This window comes from Trichechus manatus, unplaced genomic scaffold, assembly GCF_000243295.1.
Source record: "Trichechus manatus latirostris isolate Lorelei unplaced genomic scaffold, TriManLat1.0 scaffold00169, whole genome shotgun sequence".
NCBI lineage: Eukaryota > Metazoa > Chordata > Mammalia > Sirenia > Trichechidae > Trichechus > Trichechus manatus.
Genome location: NW_004444105.1, coordinates 3,367,574 through 3,388,067, shown reverse-complemented (window position 1 = coordinate 3,388,067; position 20,494 = coordinate 3,367,574). Strand labels below are relative to the sequence as shown.

At 34.0% G+C, this 20,494-nt stretch overlaps 1 protein-coding gene across 9 annotated transcripts in view; it reads left to right on the top strand.

Annotated features, from left to right (window-relative positions):
• The window catches only part of PCMTD1 (protein-L-isoaspartate (D-aspartate) O-methyltransferase domain containing 1), a 121,482-nt gene that overhangs the window by 77,422 nt on the left and 23,566 nt on the right, over window positions 1-20,494 (top strand). For 6 of the 9 annotated variants that reach the window (XM_023740946.1, XM_023740948.1, XM_023740947.1 and 3 more), the window contains exons 3-4: window positions 7,902-8,004; window positions 19,108-19,279. In XM_023740946.1, the coding sequence (XP_023596714.1) occupies window positions 7,902-8,004; window positions 19,108-19,279 (275 nt within the window). Of the gene's footprint in view, window positions 1-2,440; window positions 5,788-7,901; window positions 13,990-19,107; window positions 19,280-20,494 lie in introns of those variants that run through there. The other 3 variants (XM_012558448.2, XM_023740953.1, XM_023740952.1) reach the window with 3 other exon arrangements.

Sequence of the window (20,494 nt, the reverse complement as noted above, 5' to 3'; positions counted from 1 at the left end):
TTTTTTTTTTAAGAGATTATAAGGGCTATTCTTGGTATGTGCTTTATTTGGGATTCTGTGAGCAAATGTGTTTTGAAAAGAACGCTTTCCTTTAGCCTGGTCTCATTTTATGAAATCAGTAAAGGTTCTTCGCCATTTAAACTGTTACTTCTTAGTTGCAGTTAGACTTCGGTTCATCATTTTTTCTACTCTTATGCCTTGTATTGAGTTGCCGCAACTGTTCTTTTCCTTAGGCTTGTTTTTTTTTTTTTTTCCCCGTCCTCTCGCGTCTTCTGGTTGTGGAGTAGAAGTAATTACTCTCAACCCTCTTCGTTGCTGCCTCTGAAAATCAATACTCAGGTGGTTATTACAGGGCAACAAATTGTAAGTAACAAAAACATCAAATATTAGGAAGCAGTACAGGTTCTAGATATTTTACAGTTTTCATAGTAATGTCTTTTGGTTATACTCTTCTTAGAAGTTAAGAGGAAATTCCTTTAGTGGGAGTGAAAAATGTCAGAGGTGGTTCTTTGAGCATCTTGAGCTTTCATCTTCAGGATTAACCTCTCCTCAACTTGGACCTTCCACTTAACCAAATACATTACCTTCAGAAAATTATTAAAGTTTCTTGAATTTGTTTCCTTATTTGTAAAATAATTTGTAACATCTCTCTTTCATTGTAGGAGCTGGCACCTTTGTAGTAATTCTTTCTCTTGTTATATATTCTTCCCTAGGGTGGGTTGAATGTTGGACTGTGCTCTCCGATTGGAGCCAGAAGTTGATTTGAGTGGGCCTGGCTACTTGGCCTACTGGAGTTCTTGGTTGCTTCTAGAACCTGCCTTCGTATTCTCTCTGGGCATAGCTTCTGCAGAGTCTACCCTTTCCCTTCCCCCTCCCCTACCCATTGGCCTACAAAGATTCTTACCCTGGAGTTCAAATCACTTTGTGTTACTCTTACAAATACCTCCTTTGTTCTTTTTTGGGAATTTCTTTGGCTTCAGGCTGTAGTGAAGGTGGGGGGGGGGGTTTGGTCTGTCTTCAGGTAATACTTAATATGCAGAGGACTCACAGATTTCTCTTGCTAGGCAAGGTTTGTCTGCTGATTTCCAGCTGCTCCTGACCTTTAGGTCACTTTCACCAGCTGAGTGTTTAAATATGCAGTACCTCCTGCAGATCTCTGCTTCAGTGTGTTAGAGACTCCCAAAATTCAACCTGTCCCCAACTCAGGTTGCCCTTTTCTGCCTTTTTCAACAAAAGACAAAACAGTTCAATAAATCTTCCTCTTCTGTATTCTATCTTGGTAAAATGTGCTTGTTTTCACCAAATTATGCAAGCCAGAAACCTCAACATCATTCTGTTTTCTCTTTCAAAAATCCAGAAGTATAAAAGGCATACTTTGAGAAGTTTCCCTTCTCTCCCTCTTTTCTGTCTTATTCAGTTGTTTCTCCACTTTAATAATAACTTAATAGAGCTCTGAAGACACTTGCTTTTTTGCATAATATTCACAGGATGTTTATAGGAATTATCATTGATTGAATTCAGAAGAATTTCTTTAGAAACACAAGAAATTATGTATTGCATTTTATAAATATCAAACAGCTAAAATTAATATTTATTTTGAATGGAATGTACTTACCTGTAAAATTTACTTGTGTGAATTCCATCATTCCTTGGTAATATCAGATAAAGTAGATTTGACATGTACACCCACTCCTCACTTAACGACATGGTTAGGTTCCAAAGACTGGGTTGTTATGCGAAAATCGGTGTTACGTGAAAATGGAGGATGACCACATCAGATCACAAAACAGCGGATGACTGCGTTATTACATAACCACCAAATTAAATCATTACATAAGTGCCAAATCACTGAGAGTAATGGCCCAGCCAAGTTGACACATAACCTTAATCGTCATAGCCGGTGTTATCCTTGCCTCGCACCTTGGCATTCATTACTGCCAGACGTACGTTGTTAATGTGCAAAATAATTGGATAATAGATTTCTTACTGTTGTCATAAATGCGAAACACTGATAATGAGATAGTCGGTAAGTGAGGAGTAGCTGTACTAAAATTATTCTTTTGCCAGCATACATTATTTTAAAATCAAAGACAGACATATATTTTTGTGGTTTTTATACCATCTGCCCCAGTCTTTTTCGTAAACCTTTGAAATTTGGGACCATTTATGTACTTTATCATTCATTCAGAAAGTATTATCTCAGACACTGTGCTAATGGTGGAGTGGATACAGCAATACAAGACACATCCCTACTCTTGAAATCATGCCTGTCCTTCATGATCTGAAGGATTGTATCATTTTTATTGGCTGTTCTTCGTTTAGTTCAGAAAATATTTGTTGAGTATTTATGGAGACCGGTCACCATGCTGGGCCCAGAGTATCTTTAGGTACTTCACAAATTAGTATGCAATGAAATAAGAGAATAAAATGGAAAAAAAAAAAAAAAAAAAAGTTTCCAGGGAAATGACTTGTATTAAAAAGAATTTGGATCAAGATGTGAAGTTACTTAAATCAGCTTTTTAAACTATTCTCTATTATAGTTGAATATTTTCTTCATTTATTGAATTTGTGTTGGTAGAAACTTAGCCTGCATTTTAATGTTTATTGTAGAGTGAGACATAGTTGAAAGTTTCTCTAAATATATTGGATTTGAATATTATCAGTCGGTTGGAAATATGTGAATAAATTGATCGTGATGTCTGTTCCTGATATTTAGACATTTCACATGTGTAGTTATTTAGGGCCTTGGGTCCTGTATTTTCTGTAACTGTTTAAACCAGCACTTTCAGATCTGGTATAAATATACTAGTAAGATTCAAGTACAATAAAAGAAAATAGAACTTATATCCATAGGCTGAGAGGAGGCTGAAGGACTGGAACTTGTTTCTGGTAAATTCCAGGACTTGTTTCAAGATAGCTTTCCCAATCCTGGAGAGCAGAGAACAGAAGTCTTCGGTTTCAGATGTATCGAGCTAGCTTCAGAATGGTTAAGCTAATATGACAAGACTCAGTGAAACTTTGACAGTATTTGTCTTTAACATGTTTTTCCAATGTGAAATAATAGGACAGGAGAAACTATAAGTGATTAAGTAGAATTTTAATAAGTAGCAACACATTGGACAATTTCTCTTAATTAGCTAGGTAATAATTACCTAACTTTTTGCTGATTCTTTTTTCTCCCCTTTTATCTAGTTTGGACTATTTTATGTCTCTACAGTATACAGGATATTCAGGGAAAGAAATAAACCTATTCCTATCTACTTTTTACCTGTTACTGTCCCCGACTACTTGTAAAGTTACTCACAAATCTCATCAAAGCTGCCTTGTTTTATATAAAAATAGTAATAAAATATTATTGAAGTTTATTGAAAAATGATTTCATTTTATTTATATATGTATTTTACTTTTCATTCACTATACTAGTTTCGTAGAAATCAAATAACTGATTTACCTACTCCCCCTTGTGGTAAATAATTTAGTTTTGACTAAAATGTTTTTATTTACTGTTATAAACTCTTGATGTTAGTTTACCAAGGAGAACAGAGATTTGGACAGTCCAGAATAGATTTTAAAAATCATTTAGATGGAGCTTTGTAAAAATTAGGAGGATTTGGTTAGTGATTGCATGTTAGGATTACCTGCAGAGCCTGGTCAACAACCCCTAGAGATTTTTGTCTCACCTGTCTACAGTGGGGCCTAAACATCTACAGTTTAAATCGACTTCAGTTTACTCTAGTTTGTAATTTAGTCTACTTTTAAAGTGAAATTTAATTGGAAGATTCTCAGAGTATTCTAATATGCAGTTAAGATTGAGAACCAGTTACATAGTTATGATCTTGCTTCTGCAAGTAACCAATTGTACATATAAGGAAAGGTCACATAATTTATAATAAAAGTTTGTACACATATTTTACTTTGTAGTATGTGAAGCACTTTTACATAATTACAAGATTAAAAAATGGTCTTCAAACAGTAAGTGACTAGTCTCAGATTATACAATTGTTAAGAGGAGGAACCAGGATTGAAACTAAGACATCCGACCTTAAATCCACTTATTTTTCTCAGTACAACACAGTTTTTAGATCTCAGAGTCTTTAATTGAAATAATGGATCTTAAATTGGTTTATCTTTGTTTTTTTAATGTGGTAAAAACAGGTAACAGATATTTGCCAATTCAAAATTAGCTGATTTTTGCAGCTCTTTCAGTTATGTATTATAAAATACCTTTTGTCTGTGTCTGCGTTCTATAAATTAGCTTTACACAAAATACTGAAGATGCAGAGAGCTTCTTTCAAAGGTAGTGTGAAGCTTTCAGGTTTCCCTGACCTGCCTTAGGAGGCTTTCACACATCACTCTCAAAGAGCCTTCTCAGGAGGCTTCAGAGCAAGGAGTGGGGCTCAAGTGCTGGGTGTCACATGGGGTCAGCATCAGTGTAAATAAGCAGTAGAGCTATTGCATGTATACTTGATTTGTAAACCTAATAATTACTGGCCTTTATAAGTTTGACTAACTGGTGGGTGATAAATGAGCTAGATTGTAGATCTGATTACTACAAAAGAAAAACAGCTTCTAGACTTTATTTTATTGGAAGTTCGTTGTATTTGTTATTACTCTAAATAAAGGGGCTTTTGCCTGCCTTTAAAATCGTTTCTAGTATTGCATAGTATGCCTAGATTTTTTGCAGTAACTATTTGTTTTAATAAACGTTGACTTCTGTGCATGTGGTCAACTGTTAATACTTTTTCTTTGTCATTTAAATATGTATTATAAAAATTAAGCCGATAGTATTTTATAGAAAAATCTCTTCATTTACATGGTAAATACAAAATAACATTGGAATCCATTGGTTAAACAGTCAGGTTTATGCTTCATCTGGCCTGTTAACATCTTCTTCAGATACTGTTTAATTTTTTTTCCACTGATGACTTGTACCTTTCTATTAGAATTATTTTATATTACAGATTTATGTATTTGAAAATATTATGCTTTCATTATTTTTCATTTCTCTGTCTAGCCAAGTATTTTTTGATTGAAAAAAGTTATACATGCTTATGGTTAAAACACATTAGACAAGAGTTTGTTGATGAAAATGACTCCTTCCCATCGCAGAACTCTCAGTCTTCTTCCACAGAAGCAGCAATGCCTGCCTTTTCAGTTTTCTGTGCTTTATTTTCCTGTTATTCTCTTTAGTACAGATATCAAATATGAGTTGTAAAAATAATTGCACTACATTTTTATCATTCACTTGATGTGTTCTAGTATATAACATTCTAAATGAGATATTGGTGATGCCTTTTATTAATGCATTTCTCAAATTTTCATTATTAATTACTGTAATATTCAAATTATTAAGCAATGATAATTAAAGATCTGTATTCATGTTTAAACTTGTAATGATTCCATCCATTAAAAAAAATCATAAATGGTATCTTATCTTGCCCTAAATATTAGTACATAGTATTATTCTGTATTTGAGTTTATCATACTATTTGTAAAACAAATCCTTTATATGTTTAATGAAATTGTATTTTGTATCTTTCATAATCATCTTATGTCCAGTTACGTTATGTGAAAAACATGAAATTTAACAAACGTCCAGCCTCAATTTTAAAAGTTGCCACTTTGCTTTTAGACAATAAACAGGAAGCAAGTAAAGGAAAAAGAAACTAGTGGTGTCTTTAACTGAAGCACAGCCTACCTAGTCTCTTTGGATGTAGAACTCTGAAATCCAGACTCCCTCAGTGAATAAGGCAGCTTCAAGTGTTGAACAGAAGTCTTATTTTCCAGGTTCTTAATGCCTTTATTATTGTGCTTGTGCATTTGGTCTTATAGGAAACTTAAAATGCTAGCAATAGTGACCCTTGTTATTGATCTCTTATCTGTGTAGCCCTAGTTTTCTTTTCTCATAAAAATGTTTGATTAGTATAACTATATTCTTAATGGATAACAAAAATATAAAAAAATCTCTGTTTTACATTCAGTAGAATATCTTAAAAGGATTAAAGAGAAATTAGACTCATTTCATAGAACAATATTTTTCTCAATTTGTACATAATGTTAAGTAGTTGTAGTCTAATTTGAATTTTTTAAATGAAAACTATTCAATTTTTCCTAACATTCTTTATGTTGACCCTTATGGAAATTCAAGTTCTCAAAATATTCAGATTGAACACTAAATTAAAAACTGACATCGCTCTGCATGCTTCTCTGTTTTTTCCACTTTTATTTACTTTTTTAAAAAAGAAAATGTTTCAGTTGTACTCAATTATCTATGTTAAATAATAAACGATTATGAGAGGCCTTAAGTGATATTGGGCAGATGTCCCAGTATTCAGGTACAGGTTAACTGTTCAAGAGTAAGGAAACGAGAAATGAGAAGCAGAATATTTTGAGGATTGCATCAGTCAGATCAATTTATTTTTAAAAAGTATGAAAACATTACAAAGGAAATTGATTCTGTCTGTTTTGGTTTAATGAAACCAGAACCTTTTTATTTACCCTTTCTACCTGAATACATTTTTCAGGGAGAATCAGACAGTTTTTTGAGGGAATACCAATAGAATAGAACGGCACAAGTATGGCAGAATAAAGCATTGTCTTTAGCTGAATTTGGAGCCCTGGTGACGTAGTGGTTAAGAGTTCAGCTGCTAACCAAAAGATGGGCAGTGTGAATTCACCAGCCGCTCCTTGGAAACCGTATGGGGGCAGTTCTACTCTGTCCTGTGGGGTCTCTATGAGTTGGAATCAACTCGATGGCAATAGATTTGTTTTTTTTTTTTTTTTTTTTTTTAAAGCTGGTTTGGCTTGAAGGCAGTATCTGATCATTTTGATTTAGTTTTTATAATTTGAGTATCTCCTAGATCACAAAACATTTTTTATGTGCTGTTTGAACATTCAGGCATGTTCATTTATGATTATGTGATTTTTTGTTGTTTCAAAATGTTTGGTTAGAAGTCAATAGAAACAACTCCAATGTACATTGTATATTTAATGACATTGAGTAGAGACCAGATCCAGTTAGTTTCTAAAGATACGAAAAGTAATTCATACACACTCAGTTTCGTAAGAGAGCAGTGTCAGTAAAACAAAAGTGTAGCATAAATGTCGAGTGAGGAAAAACTGATTGGCTGAATTTCAGAAGTTCCAACAGGAGCTAGTATAACTAGATGAGATTGTGTGTTTCATGTGGGGCAGGTGGCTGGCAGTAGTGTGCAATAAATAGCTTTGGGAAATGGTCAGTGAGCTGGTGCCAGGGTGGGGAAACCAGCTATCCCAAGATCATCTCCTGGGGTAGAGAAAGCTTTCCCTGATTCTGGACCATGTGCAAGAAGAACTGCCACGTTAGAAATGCGAAATTAACTGGAACCCAGAATACAGTCAGCCTGGCAGAGAGTGCCGGCTTGCAGACTGCTAGACAGGGAGCTTCCAAAAGACAAAGAGTGTCGTCTTGGTGCTAGACAAATTTACTATTTATTGGGGGGGTGGGTGGAGGTGTGCGACCTTTATGTAACCTATGTAAGTCTGTGATTTCAGGCACTTTAGAATTACTGAATTTTAACCTAATGATAAGTGAGAATATATTGGTAAAGAATGTAAAATTCACACAGAAGTATGATTATTGTTCCCTTGACAGTAGAGTCCTGCCTGATAAGCTACTCCTTTGAGAGAACTCTGCAGGTGTCAACCTTCTGCACAGTAGTCTTTGATAGGAAATTCAGTGGAACTTTTCTTTTTTAAAAGCAATGTAAATAGTAAGATTTCCATTCAGCTTCAGTTAGGTGTTCGAATATTTCAAACCCTCCTTAAGTGGTCCTATGGTAGATGAAATGAGCAGAAATTGAAAGAGCTCTGTAAGGGCACATTATTAATATTTTATAAAAATGCTGCTGCTACGATTGCAGGTCCTTTTGGAATAAATCATGGGATTGAGCTTCATTCAGATGTGGTGGAATATGCCAAGGAAAAGCTGGAGAGCTTCATCAGAAATAGTGATAGCTTTGATAAGTAAGTATTCACATCTGTAGTTTTGGTTGAAAGCACTTGATTAGTGATATGTGTAACACCTGTTTCTCAACACTATTACTTTATTATTGACCCTGAGTTGCTAATTTGAACACAGCAAAAATTAATGTGTTATACGCGTTAAAGAAAAAAGGTTAGGAAAATGATTCTGTATTATAATTTTTGTTATTTGTAAATTTATACAGTAAATTATAAGTAAAATAACCTTTATAATTTTATGTTATTGTCACTTTATTAGTAAAGTAAGGCTCGTTCATTAAACATCGTACAGGTTTTTTTTTTTTAATTTTTTTTTTCTGGAGATACAACTGGTAAAGATTTTTGTGATTAGAATATTTTTCTGGAACTAGTTTTATACTTTTGGGTTAGTAATTTAATAGCTTTTCCCTCTTTGTAATATAAGAGCGACACGTTAGCATGAGAAGGACTTTTTAAAAAAAACATTGTTACTTTGTAATATACCCAAATAAAATTAACATAGAAATACATTGATCTATCTTGTGATAGGATTGTGTTTGATAACTCTTTTTATAAATCCATTGCTTTAAAATTAGAATCTGCTTTCCCTTGGAAAAAATACTGCACGGGGTTTGATCCTTGTGCTGGCAGGGAAAATCTATTTAGTGCATAATGTTACTAAAATTCAGTATTTGATAGTACTGTGAGCAGGGGCTCTTTGGCCAAAATCCATGTACCCCATGAAATTATGTAAAATTTGGAGGATTACAGCTCTCATTTTTCTGTACAACTGTCATATTTTCAAAGGGAGAAAGCCTTAGCAAGGCTAGGAGTCACAGGTTTAGAACGTAATCACTTTACGTAACAAAGTTTTAGTGCAAAACACATTCAGACTTCCAATTTGGCTTGCTGGGAGTGGGCCCTCAATCTTCTGCAGGCCCTGGCCATGGACCCTCAAGGTGAGACCCTGGGGGCAGTTGGAATCAGAGCTGAGGGTTTCCTCTGGAGAGAGTAGCACCAAGACAGAGAAGCTAAGAAGGCCCTGTTAATGTCTGTGGGCACATATTTTCCTTTCTCCTTCCCTTTCTTTGCCCATCCTCTCCCTCTTTTCTCCCTTTCAATCTTTGCCATTGCCAGTTCTCTTGCAAACTGACACTTGAATGGTTGTAGAACAGAATACTAGCGTGCTGCTGGGAAAGAGGAGGCAGCCACGGCCCCAGTGCTATAGGGAGAAGGGAAGGTCTCCTGTCTACCTAGGTAGTTTTGTAATTGGTTTATGAAGGACCACCGTGGATTTGAGCAAGTCACTTGAATTTTCTGCATCAATTTGCTGAATGCCTACCATTATCTTATATACTTTTCTTTAGAAAAACATAACATATAATTCAGATTTTGTAGCATTTTTCAAGTGCTTACCGTGTTGGCTCATGTTATATTTCCAGTAATAACATGTTGTTTGTTACACATAAAATAGTTTTTAGCCCAAATTATTAATAAAAAATTTGAGATTCAGTGTTTACATCCTTTTATGTCTGTTGTTTCTCTCTTGTCTTGTGATTTGTAGTATGGTGAGTACTTAAAATATGGACATGGGTATTTCTTATATAGTTTACTGGAACAATAGAGTTTTGTTGAATTTATTGAATTGCTTGTAAGTGTTTTGATGTTGAAACTTAATGTACACATAGAGATCTTCTGAATACTTAAATTTAGGAAATGTAAAAGTAATACTAGTAAAAGCAGATGTTTAGGGTCTATTGTAAGATCTATTATATATTAGGTATTAACACATTTAATGTTATAATTCCCTGAAAACACACAAAATGCAGTTTGAGTCATTAACTTGGACAGCACAAACTCAAAGAAGCATCTTGACTCGCTGAAGTATCTATATGTCATTATTTAAGGCATTGCTGTATTGATATAAATATTAAACAGTTCATAAAACAAATCAGTTTGAATTCTATATGTATTTGTCTCACTTTTAAAAATTTTTCTAAGTTTGTTTACATGTAATTGTAAAATGATCGAAATTTCTTGCATTTCTTGAGTTTTCTTTTGTTATTAATGTTTTATTCAGGTTTGTTATTCATGAAATGATGGATCATAAATTATACTGATATGACTGATCTAAATATAATTTTAATAGTCTTGTTATTTTAATAATCTTACAGTAATCAGACTTTATAATATAGTTGTTACTGAAGTTTATAACTTATTTTTGAAACAGATTCTTATATTAATAAACTAGTCTGAAAAAATTAGTTCTAGAAATTTATTCTAGTTTTCAAGTAATGTCCAGAAATATTACTGTTAGTATGTTTCAGATTATAAAATAGCTTGCCCACAAGAGTAGTAGGTACTGGGGAAATGGTTTTTTTGCATAAAGTAGTGAATGCTTGTAAGTTTAGTAATCAGAGTTGACAACAGGTCATGCAGTGGTTCTTTTCTGGTCTTTTTATATCATTTGGTTTTGTGGTAGAAATTAGGCAGATACAGTGTTTCTCTTCCTAGCCAACTTGTGTTTTCATGATTTCTTTGCAATTTTTCTTGATGCTTTGCAGTTTTTCTTGATGCTTTTTTTTCTACTTAGATTCAGTTTTCTTAAGTGAATTAAGAGAAAAACTGGCAAATGGTGGGCAAAGTGATTTTTAAATCCCATTTCCCAGCCATTTCATTATATTTAATTGTGTATGACTCAGTAAAATACATATTTTAATTAACAAAATATTAATAACTCGGGAAAATTAATTGCTGTTCATGTATTCCTTGACGCCAGGTTATCCTTGATTATGTGTAACATGGAGACAAATAGTTAAAACCTGATAGATACGCCTCAAAACTTATTTATCATATTGGTTTGGATCTTTGTTTTAATCAGGCCTTTTTTCAAAAGTATTGTTATATCATTTATGATTTGAACTGCATATTTGAAATTTTCTTACATAAATCTATTGAAGATCATAGTGAACTCCGAAATAAGACTAAGAAAACAAACAAAAACCCTTGTTGCCATCAAGTTGATTCTGACTCATACTGACCCTATAGGACAGAGTAAAACTGTACCATAGGATTTCCAAGGAGTGGCTAGTGGATTCAAACTGCCAACCTTTTGGTTAGTAGTTGTAGGTCTTAACCACTTCGCCACCAGGGCTCCCCCAAATAAGGCAGTAGGTGGGAAAAATTAATAAACTAATCAATATCTGAATATATAATGTAAGATGACCTTTTAAACAATACAAATGTGTGGTTTTGTATGTGTATAAAACATGGGTCCTGAGTCTTGAAATTAGTGTTTCTTTTTTAGAAAGTATCCTTATTATAATGCACATATTTTTAAACTTTCTATATTATAGTCCTGTACCAGTAAATGAAATAATTTGGAGAGACTACACTGAATTTACTGCATTTGGAGATAGGAGGGAAGGGGATGCCCTAATGTTTGCTTTACTGCCTTGATATCTGTGGTATTCCCAAATCATAGTGAAATTGCCTTTTAAAACTGATAGCTGATTTCATGGGCCCTCTAAAACATTGTCAGACTTTTTCCATAAAGGGCCAGATTGTAAATATTTTTTGTAAGTTAAATGGTCTCTGTCACAACACTCTACTCTCATAGTGTGAAAGCAGCCACAGACGATACATAAATGAATGGGCATGGTGTGGTCCAATAGAGCTTTATTTACAAAAGCAGGTGGCGAGCTGGACTTGGCCCATGGGCCATAGTTTGCTGACCTCTGTTCTGCTCTTCACAAAAGCTCTCCAAAATATCTTTATTTTAGGCCACTCTGATCCAGACAGGAGATTGGAAAAGGTCAAATTGTATGAATCAGTATTTGTGCATGTTCAGTAAGCAAAAGAATCTCTCAAGCTAATTTGGAAGAGGGTGTCAATTAAAGGAGCCTGTATTGTAAACTTTTTCCTGTAAATACCCTGAAAATGAGTCAGTAATTAATATAGCATTTATTTATAGCTATATTTATGTATTTATTCAATATATATACACATATGTAGTTGACTTAGCCCTGTAGGATGCATGCTTTGGAGTGTGTCATTTCAGAGAAAGGAATTCCTAGATCTGGCAGTGATTTTGGAAATGTTCTGTTATCGATAGCCTAATGAGTGCTGTGTAATCTGATTTATTGGGGATTTTCTTTCTACATGAATGGAGTGTCATTGTTTCTGTATAGTTTCTGTATAGTCTGTCATATAGATGGGTCATGATATAAGTGAGGAAAACATCAATGAGAGGATAAAAAATATTAGTACCTAATATGTATTATCTATTCAGTGAGTACCATGTACCGTTTTATGTGTTTTATCCACAGCCCTAGAGGTGATATTGGTGTCCACATTTCCTAGTGTGAAAATTGAGGGTTAGAGAGAGAGATCGTAACCTGAGCTGGCTAGTCTTTTTACTTGGGTCTGATTTGGCTATGATGATGGACACATTGATTTATTCTAATATTTCTTCCCATAGAAGTAAGCTACAAGTGAATTTCAACCTGGCACCTTAGCTCCAGATATGAAAGTTGAAGCAGCACTTTTATGTTTATAATTTATTTCCTTCAGGTTGTAGTTAAGGAGTGCTGTCACAGTGGTTAAGGGCAATATAGCATTTTTATTTGAAGAGTGCTCCTACCCTGTTCTTTAAAGAGACTTACCTGACATGAATTATTGCTGGGGCAGGGGTGGGTGGAAGAGACAATGCATTCCTCTAATTTAGTTTCAAATTAAATTCAGAGTTAAAATAGTTTTTTGTATTTTAGAAGATTTTATTGATTTATGGCAATGTCTGGTTTCCTTGTTTAAAAAAAAATTGGTTTATTATTTTCCACATGTGATTCTTTTCCACTGGAAAAATTAAATGTCAACTTTATAAGTAGAGTAGCCCTGCTGCATCTTTAAGAAAATTATGGTATAATTGTTTTGCATATATAGTTTTGCTGTATGTAATTCATTATATATTGAACATTATTGAAAAATATGTGTCAAATATTTGAACATTATAATACAGTAATAATGTTCAGAAGGTAGTGTTATAACAATTTTCACAGGCTGTAAACACATTTTTTACTCATTGCAAGTATTCAGGTGTTGGGACTGAAATCTTCAGAAATAGTCATGGGGAAAAGTTTGATGGTTTCAGGTACATTTTTAGAAGAAATTATTGTTGAAATACATGAAGGCTCACTTCTTTTATATGACTTTCTATCACATTTCCTATGAAAATGTTTAGAGATTTTTTTTGGGAAGGGGTCCTAAGGATTTCTTCTAAATCTTCATTCAATGAAAAACCAATGTATTTACTCTTAACACTTTGCTTTGAATAGCGTTTGACTTATTTTTAGATGAGTTTGGTTGCAGTTGGAAGGGAAAACACTTGAAAAGGTAAAGTCTTTTTTTATTGTTTTAATTCAATAGCTTAATTATTGGTTATAAGAGTTTGAAAGGTATAAGTACATTTGGTGGTTAAGAGATCTCCAACTCATTTCCCTTTATTCTCTTCCCTAAGGAAAGTTCTAAAGTTCTGTCTTGTTTTAACAAAGGTCATAGCTCTTAAAACTCACAATGCATATTATGACACAATGTTTTAAGAAAAAGAAATTTCTGTGATTCATTTGGCGGGTTGTTTTGGATGAGGTATGAGAACCAGGTGGGATTCTTCCCCATGTCCTTGAAAGTCCTTTATTCCATTGGAATAAATGTTCAAAATTTCAATGACAGCATCCTGTGGCACATGATTAACTAGGTTTACAAATTATCAGCCCCCACTTCCACAGTGTATTGAAGGGGAATGTTGTTTTTTCTACTCTCAGTCAGCTCCTAGACCTAGACTATCCGTCTAAGAGGGAAGCTGCAGGGCAAGGCTAGGTCACCCTGATCTCCTAGCAGCTTATCAAAAGAATTATATGGGCAAGTTGGCAAGGTCCCTGCTGTGAACGAAGGCATCTGTCCACCTCAAGATGAAGATACTCCAGCATGCATCTTTAAAGATCCACTGTTAAGGTAAGTGATTAGAATCCTGATGTTATGTTGGGCAAATGTTCATGGTTCTAAACCTAGATATGTGTGTGTGTGTGTGTGTGTGAATTTTTCCATAAATGATTTCCGATGTACACTTTAGTAAAAGTATGTGAAATATTTCTCCTTTCTACGTAAGAGAAAGTCTAAAAATCAGCCATTAGATTTTCAGGCTTAAATCAGTAGATGATTGTAAACCTAAAGTGAGTGAATTTTGTGGTTATTACCTACACTTTAAGAGTTTTCAGTTTCTTTTCTTCTGTATGTAGATAACATATTGTCATTTAGGAGTGTGAGTTATCTCTGTCTGGAAAGTTTTGTTTTCGAAATTTTCTTCCAAGAGTAAGAATGATTGCTACTTTTAATTTTACTTACAGACATAAAATTTTAATGAACGCTCCTAAATCACTTTTAAAAACTGAAGAAAGAATATGTGAATCAAACTTTTACAAGTATAATTAAAACCACATATGAAGTGTCATTTTGGTAGACTTCTTGCCAGTTTTTCTGCTTGGGTTTCATTTAGTGGGTGGTTAATGTGAACAGGTGGAACTCAGATTTTCTCTTTCACTATTTTTAACCTGATTTATATGTGTAAATCTGTAAATAGTGTAGTACTACTTTGTAGTAAACTGAGAACTTCTGGTTAGTTTATTTCTACAGTCTTCCATCTTGCATAGAAATTGCATTTGTGGTTTAAAATATGTTCTTTGTCTGTAGAGGTTTGTGGAAACTTAGGTACAGAGAGTCATAGCCTAACGAAGAAAGTGTTTTCTTTGTTTACTTCTCTGCCTCAGAGGAATTAAGAGAAGTTGTAATTTACTCTGCTTAATAACATGGTGGCCACCATCTCTGTAAGATCAGTCATTTAGTTATTCATACATATAAATGAACACATCCATAAACATTTACCATAAAAATTTTAATCATAGACTTTTTCAAAAAATATAAGCAGTGAAATTTTGGTCATTCGATATCCTGATTGGTATGAATTTATATATATCAAAAGCTGTTATAAAAGTACAACATTATTTTAGTATCAGAATACAAAATGTGTAAGATTTTCAACTATGCACCTCATCAGAAATACAGCTATGTACCTCTGTAAGTACTTTATTAGAAGAGATAATCCATAACTCATATATATATATGAATTAAAATTGCTACATTATGAAATTTCAGAATTTTTTTTTAAAGTAATTGTTATGAGTTCATATATTATTGATTGAGAAGGCCAAACCGTAGTTAAAAGTATAATAATTCCCAGATGGGATACTATCTCTGATAGACTTTTTTTTTTAATAACTACTAAATTAGTACTTATAATTTTTTGTGAAGTGTTTGGCATATAGATTCTCTACTATGTTCTAGATGTTTTAGAGTCAACATTGAAAAATATTATAGTCTTTCCCCAATTTTATTTATTTTTGCTATTTTCATATCTAGAAATAATCCAGTCGTTGTGGAATATTGTCTTCTAAATTCAGTCTTTCAAATTTGAATATTCTGGTAAAGGAAGTTAAACATGTAAAATAAAAGTGTAAAGACTATGTGTTTATTAGAAGTGTATTTTCCATTTGCACTAGTAGAAATTATGAATTTACAGATCTGATTTTTCTCTACAATCCTTTGTAACACTCCATAGGTAGAAGCCCCTTCAGAAGGGTAATCATTGACGATGTTTTCTCAACTATGTATGAATAAGGGTAGTTTATTTAAAGTTTTAAGATAGGCAAAAAAGAAAAAAAAAAAGTGCCTTTTATTTAAAGGGAAAGGGCTTATGTTTTTGTTTTTTTGGCATGCTGAAAAAAAGAAAATCCTCTATTCTATAACTTGAAGCCAAGTTAGTGTAGTAATCAACTTAGTAAAACATGAACCATCATGTTAATGTAGGGATTTCTATAAGCATGTGCTTTTTTTGTAACTATTTCTATGCAGATTTTTCTTCTAGCCCTGAGATTTTGTCATTAACATATTTGTCAAATTTGGGTTCATCTTCAAAATTGGTAGATAAGGCGTTTTGGTTTCTTACATGGTTCACTTACTTAGTAAATGTATTTTGAGGACCATAATAGATGATGGAGATACAGTTAAAATTCAGAAGAAATAGTCTAAGAGATAGCAGGAAAGCCAGGAGGATGTTTCAAAGGAAAGTGTGTGTTTTTTAAGGAGAATGTATTTGAAGCTCCTATTTACCTGTAATAAATAGTTGTTTAATATTTTCAGTTTATGTGGCTGTTCAACCAAAAAACTCTTTCATATAAAAATATTTTAAAAAATTGAGATATTTTACATTCTGTTTTTTGTTTTTGTTGTTACTAGGTTTTTGAAGTCCCATGTGAATTGTATACTTGTAGCACATCTCAGTTTGAAGTGGCCACATTTCAAGCACTCAAGTATCCACATGTGGCTAGTGTTTACCATATTGTCTAGTGTAGCTCTAGATTGCTCTTGTCTCACCTTTCAGATCACAGCTTATTCCTCAGTGAACCTTTCTCTGACCTCCCGAGTCTGTTTCCTTTCATCCTCAACCTTACAGGATCTCGTTCATTTCGTTTAGACATTTCTCACAGTTGTAAATTATACTTTAATTAGTAGGATTGTTTGATGCTTTCTTTGTAGGCTCCATGAGCACTCCCGATTGTGTTCCCAGTATTTATATGCAGTTTTTGCTCAGTAAATACTTTTTGATTGAATGAACTGTGCTAATTACTGGCATAAGGTAATCAGGCACTAAATTTTTTCTAATTAATTTGCTGGGTATGAGAGTATGTGAAGGAAGTATCACTAATATGAGAAGTGTAAGTTTAAATTTTAAGTTGCTTTTCTGTAATAGTGTTTTCCTAGGTAATGTTCTGTAAGCTGTCTTGTATTTTTAACTAGTAGGAAGCTTTTCAAGCTATAAGTACACTTCAGAGTTGATTTAACAGACTTAATGATAAAAGGAGCCCTGGTGGCACAACCATTAAGTGCTCAGCTGTTAACTGAAAGGTTGGTGGTATAATCCCACCCAGTGTCTCCTGGGGAGAAAGATCTGGTGATCTGCTCCTGTAAAGATTACAGCCTAGAAAACCCTATGGGGCAGTTCTGCACTGTCACATGGGGTCACTGTGAGTCAAAATCGACTTGATGGCATCAACAACAATGATAAAAGAGGTTTAATAATTCAAAACTCTTTGATTATTTAAATTTGCTTCTCATATTCATCCTGAAGATTATAAGAATGACTTAAATTATTATAAAATTAAATTATTAAAAATGAATTTTTATAAGAAGACTTTTAGGGAGACTTTATTGGAAATAGTAGTCTAACTTCTCAGTTTTAAGGGATACTTACTATAACTTTGATAAAAATGATTAAACCATAGTATCTGATGCTTAAAAGCCAAGACATTTTATTTTGGTGATATTTTAGACAATCAGATTTTGCTGTACTCTTGAGCATAAAAGAGAAGTAAAGCATGGTCCCTAACCTTGGTAAGTTTTGTGTGTGCTTTGCAAATAGAAAGAATGAGATACTGTGACAGAGTTGGGAAAGACTTCATTGGGAAGCTAATATTCGAACTGTATCTTGAAGGCTAGTAGGCATTTATTCAGGGAAGAAGAGAAGAGTATTTCAGTCAGGGGGACAGTGCCTACAGAGAGGGTTTCAGTACAGTTTGTGATAATGCCGCTTTCCTCTGGCTCCAGCATGGCGTGTGCTGTGGGTAACAATCCTGGGTAATGAGTGTGGAAGGTCAACTTGGTGGAGAAGTGTAATGAGCCCACCTGGCACTGAAAGGAGTTTGAGTGTACCCTATTTACGGTAGGGAGCATACATGTGGACGAGACCTGAAAACTGTGAGCATGAGGAGGTGGTTAGTAAGAGAAATCAGAGGCCGTGGACCACCTTAGTGCAAGGGTGTGGAGACTCAAGCACAGGGCATATACTGCTAAACCCACCCTGCCATGACCTCGTCGAGGTGAGGGGAAATTGAGGATAGGGCATAATTCTGGTAAACTAAGTGTTCATAATATGTCTGTGTTTCAGTGAATTTTAATGGAAACTCCTATTAATTACCAAGGAATAGGACATATTTTACAAAGTAAAAATGATTGCAATTCAAATAAATGTCATTTTTCACTGCATGCCAGAGCTTTTAATGTGAATTATGTTATCCTTAGATGATAGCCTGATAATTGCTGTATGATCATATTAACTTTAATCAACTAAAAAGTGAAAAGATATTATAGGAATTAATTTTAAAAGATTACGTTTCATTATTGCATTGGAGTTTTAATCAGAAGTATGTATTATAGGTTGCTTTTAGTTTTCTTTATCAGCAGTTTATAAAGTAGAAGTCTAAATAGAATTTAATAAAGTAGAAGTCTAAATCAGGTAGTTTGTAAAAGCATAACTATATACCATGAACCAACACTGTAACCACAAAGGAGTGGCCTGGCTAAAATACCTTTCCTTTGAAAGCACATCTCTTCTCTTGTTGCTTAGGAGAGATCACAGAGGCCAAAGCAGCAGTAAGAAAAGACACTGTTCATTCTGGTCTCTGTCCCAATCCTGTAAATTCCTCAGCCAAAATTTGTTAGGAAAATGTTCCTAATTTTAGTGGTTGCAAGGGAATGTAGATCAGGACACTGGTCCCTCCCTCTGGTGATAAAGCTCCGCCAACTTATCCTCAACAACAGTGTAGCACCCAGATGAGTACTGCACACGCCCTGACCATTTCCAGTAGCCCCTCACCTTTTTTTGGAAAGGACAATGGAAAGTGATTTTTTTCTTAATTTGTTTTACCTTTGCAATTCTCATTATTATCATATATCATTTGCTGGGCATCACAAGATTGGTGTTGTAATGGGATTTTCATTATATTCATTTTTTTAAGGCATAAGTGAGGCTTCAGTGTGGCCAAAAATGGGTTAATGTTTTTAAAACATAATAATAAAACAGTGCATTTGACCAGTGTTAAACTCCATGTTTTATAATGATATTTTATCCTTATAATTTATTTTGGTAACTTCATTATTTCAAAGAACTGGCTTGTATTAATTTTTTCAGATGTAATCTTTTGTTTAAATTAATTAAAATACATTTGTTTTTCCATGCAGATTTGAGTTCTGTGAACCTGCATTTGTGGTTGGCAATTGCCTCCAGATAGCCTCTGACAGTCATCAGTATGATCGAATTTATTGTGGAGCTGGAGTGCAAAAAGACCACGAAAACTACATGAAAATATTGCTAAAAGTTGGAGGCATTCTAGTCATGCCTATAGAGGATCAGGTAACTTTCACTGTCCTTTTGCTTATGGCATAGGAAGCAAACACATTAGTCTTTAACTCTTACTACTTTTCTTTAATATGTTTGTTTCATGTAATAAATGTTAAACACCATGCCAGGTGTTCAGCACACCGTGGATCTAAAAAGTATACTAAAGTTCGAGTGAAGGGGATAGACATTCATCATATAATCACATAATGTATATGAATTATTATTTATTATTGTAAATACCTTTCCCCCCCACGCACACTAATAACACAGGAACCCCAGCGAGCCTGGCTCAAGAAAGGACCCCTGATGAGGTACAGCCAGGGTGAGTTCCATGCTCCATAGGCTGGCGGGATGGAAGCAGATAATGATGGGAGAGGAAAGAGCCCAGGTTGAGGGCCTATAGCCCTAATCATTTTGAGAAGGTACATTGGTGAGCACAAGCTTCCTTTTGTTGTTTCACTACTAGCAGATTTTGTTAAGAGGAAGGGAAAGTGAAATTTTGGAATCTAGCAGTATTGAAACAGATGAAAACCAGACATCTGAAGATTGTAACTGTAGGACTTACAGGTGAAAATTTTACAGCACTTGGTTGTCTGTTAGAAACTTAAATTATTTTCCTCTTAGCCTTTGCAGAAGATATTTAGTAACATATCAACACTTTGCTTGATAAAAAAGATGCTTAGGGTTCTATTTTCCTAAAATAATTTACTATTAAAAAGTAGCCTTCAAAGCAGTTATTTTTCAATTTTATTTCCCTGAGCCCCTCAATCCTTTCTGTATCACAGCCCCTGAACCATATTAGGAATGATGAGGATTTTCACATCATTTTGAAGTGATAATGCTATAATTGTCACTTGGGTTTGATTTTTACCTTTTTTATTTTTGGTTAAGATTGGAAGAATACTATGTCAGTGAAAAGTACGTTGTAGTTTTTAAAGAAGAAATGCTCTTTCTGTCTGTATGGAAAACTTGAAATACATGCGTAATTATTTATCCAAAGCATATATTAAAGAGACCCCTGTGATGTGATTGGAGGAGACTTAGGCTTCTGACAAAGCTTAGCTGTCCCTTGTGGCTTGGATCAGCAACTCCTCCTCCAGTTTCTCCACCTAGAAGGTATTGGGTAGAATGCCATGATCTCTTTAACAGTTGCTCAGTTTCCAACATTCTTCAGCCCTTTAAATGTATCGAAAGAAATTTCACGTATGGTTTGGTTTGAACTGCTTA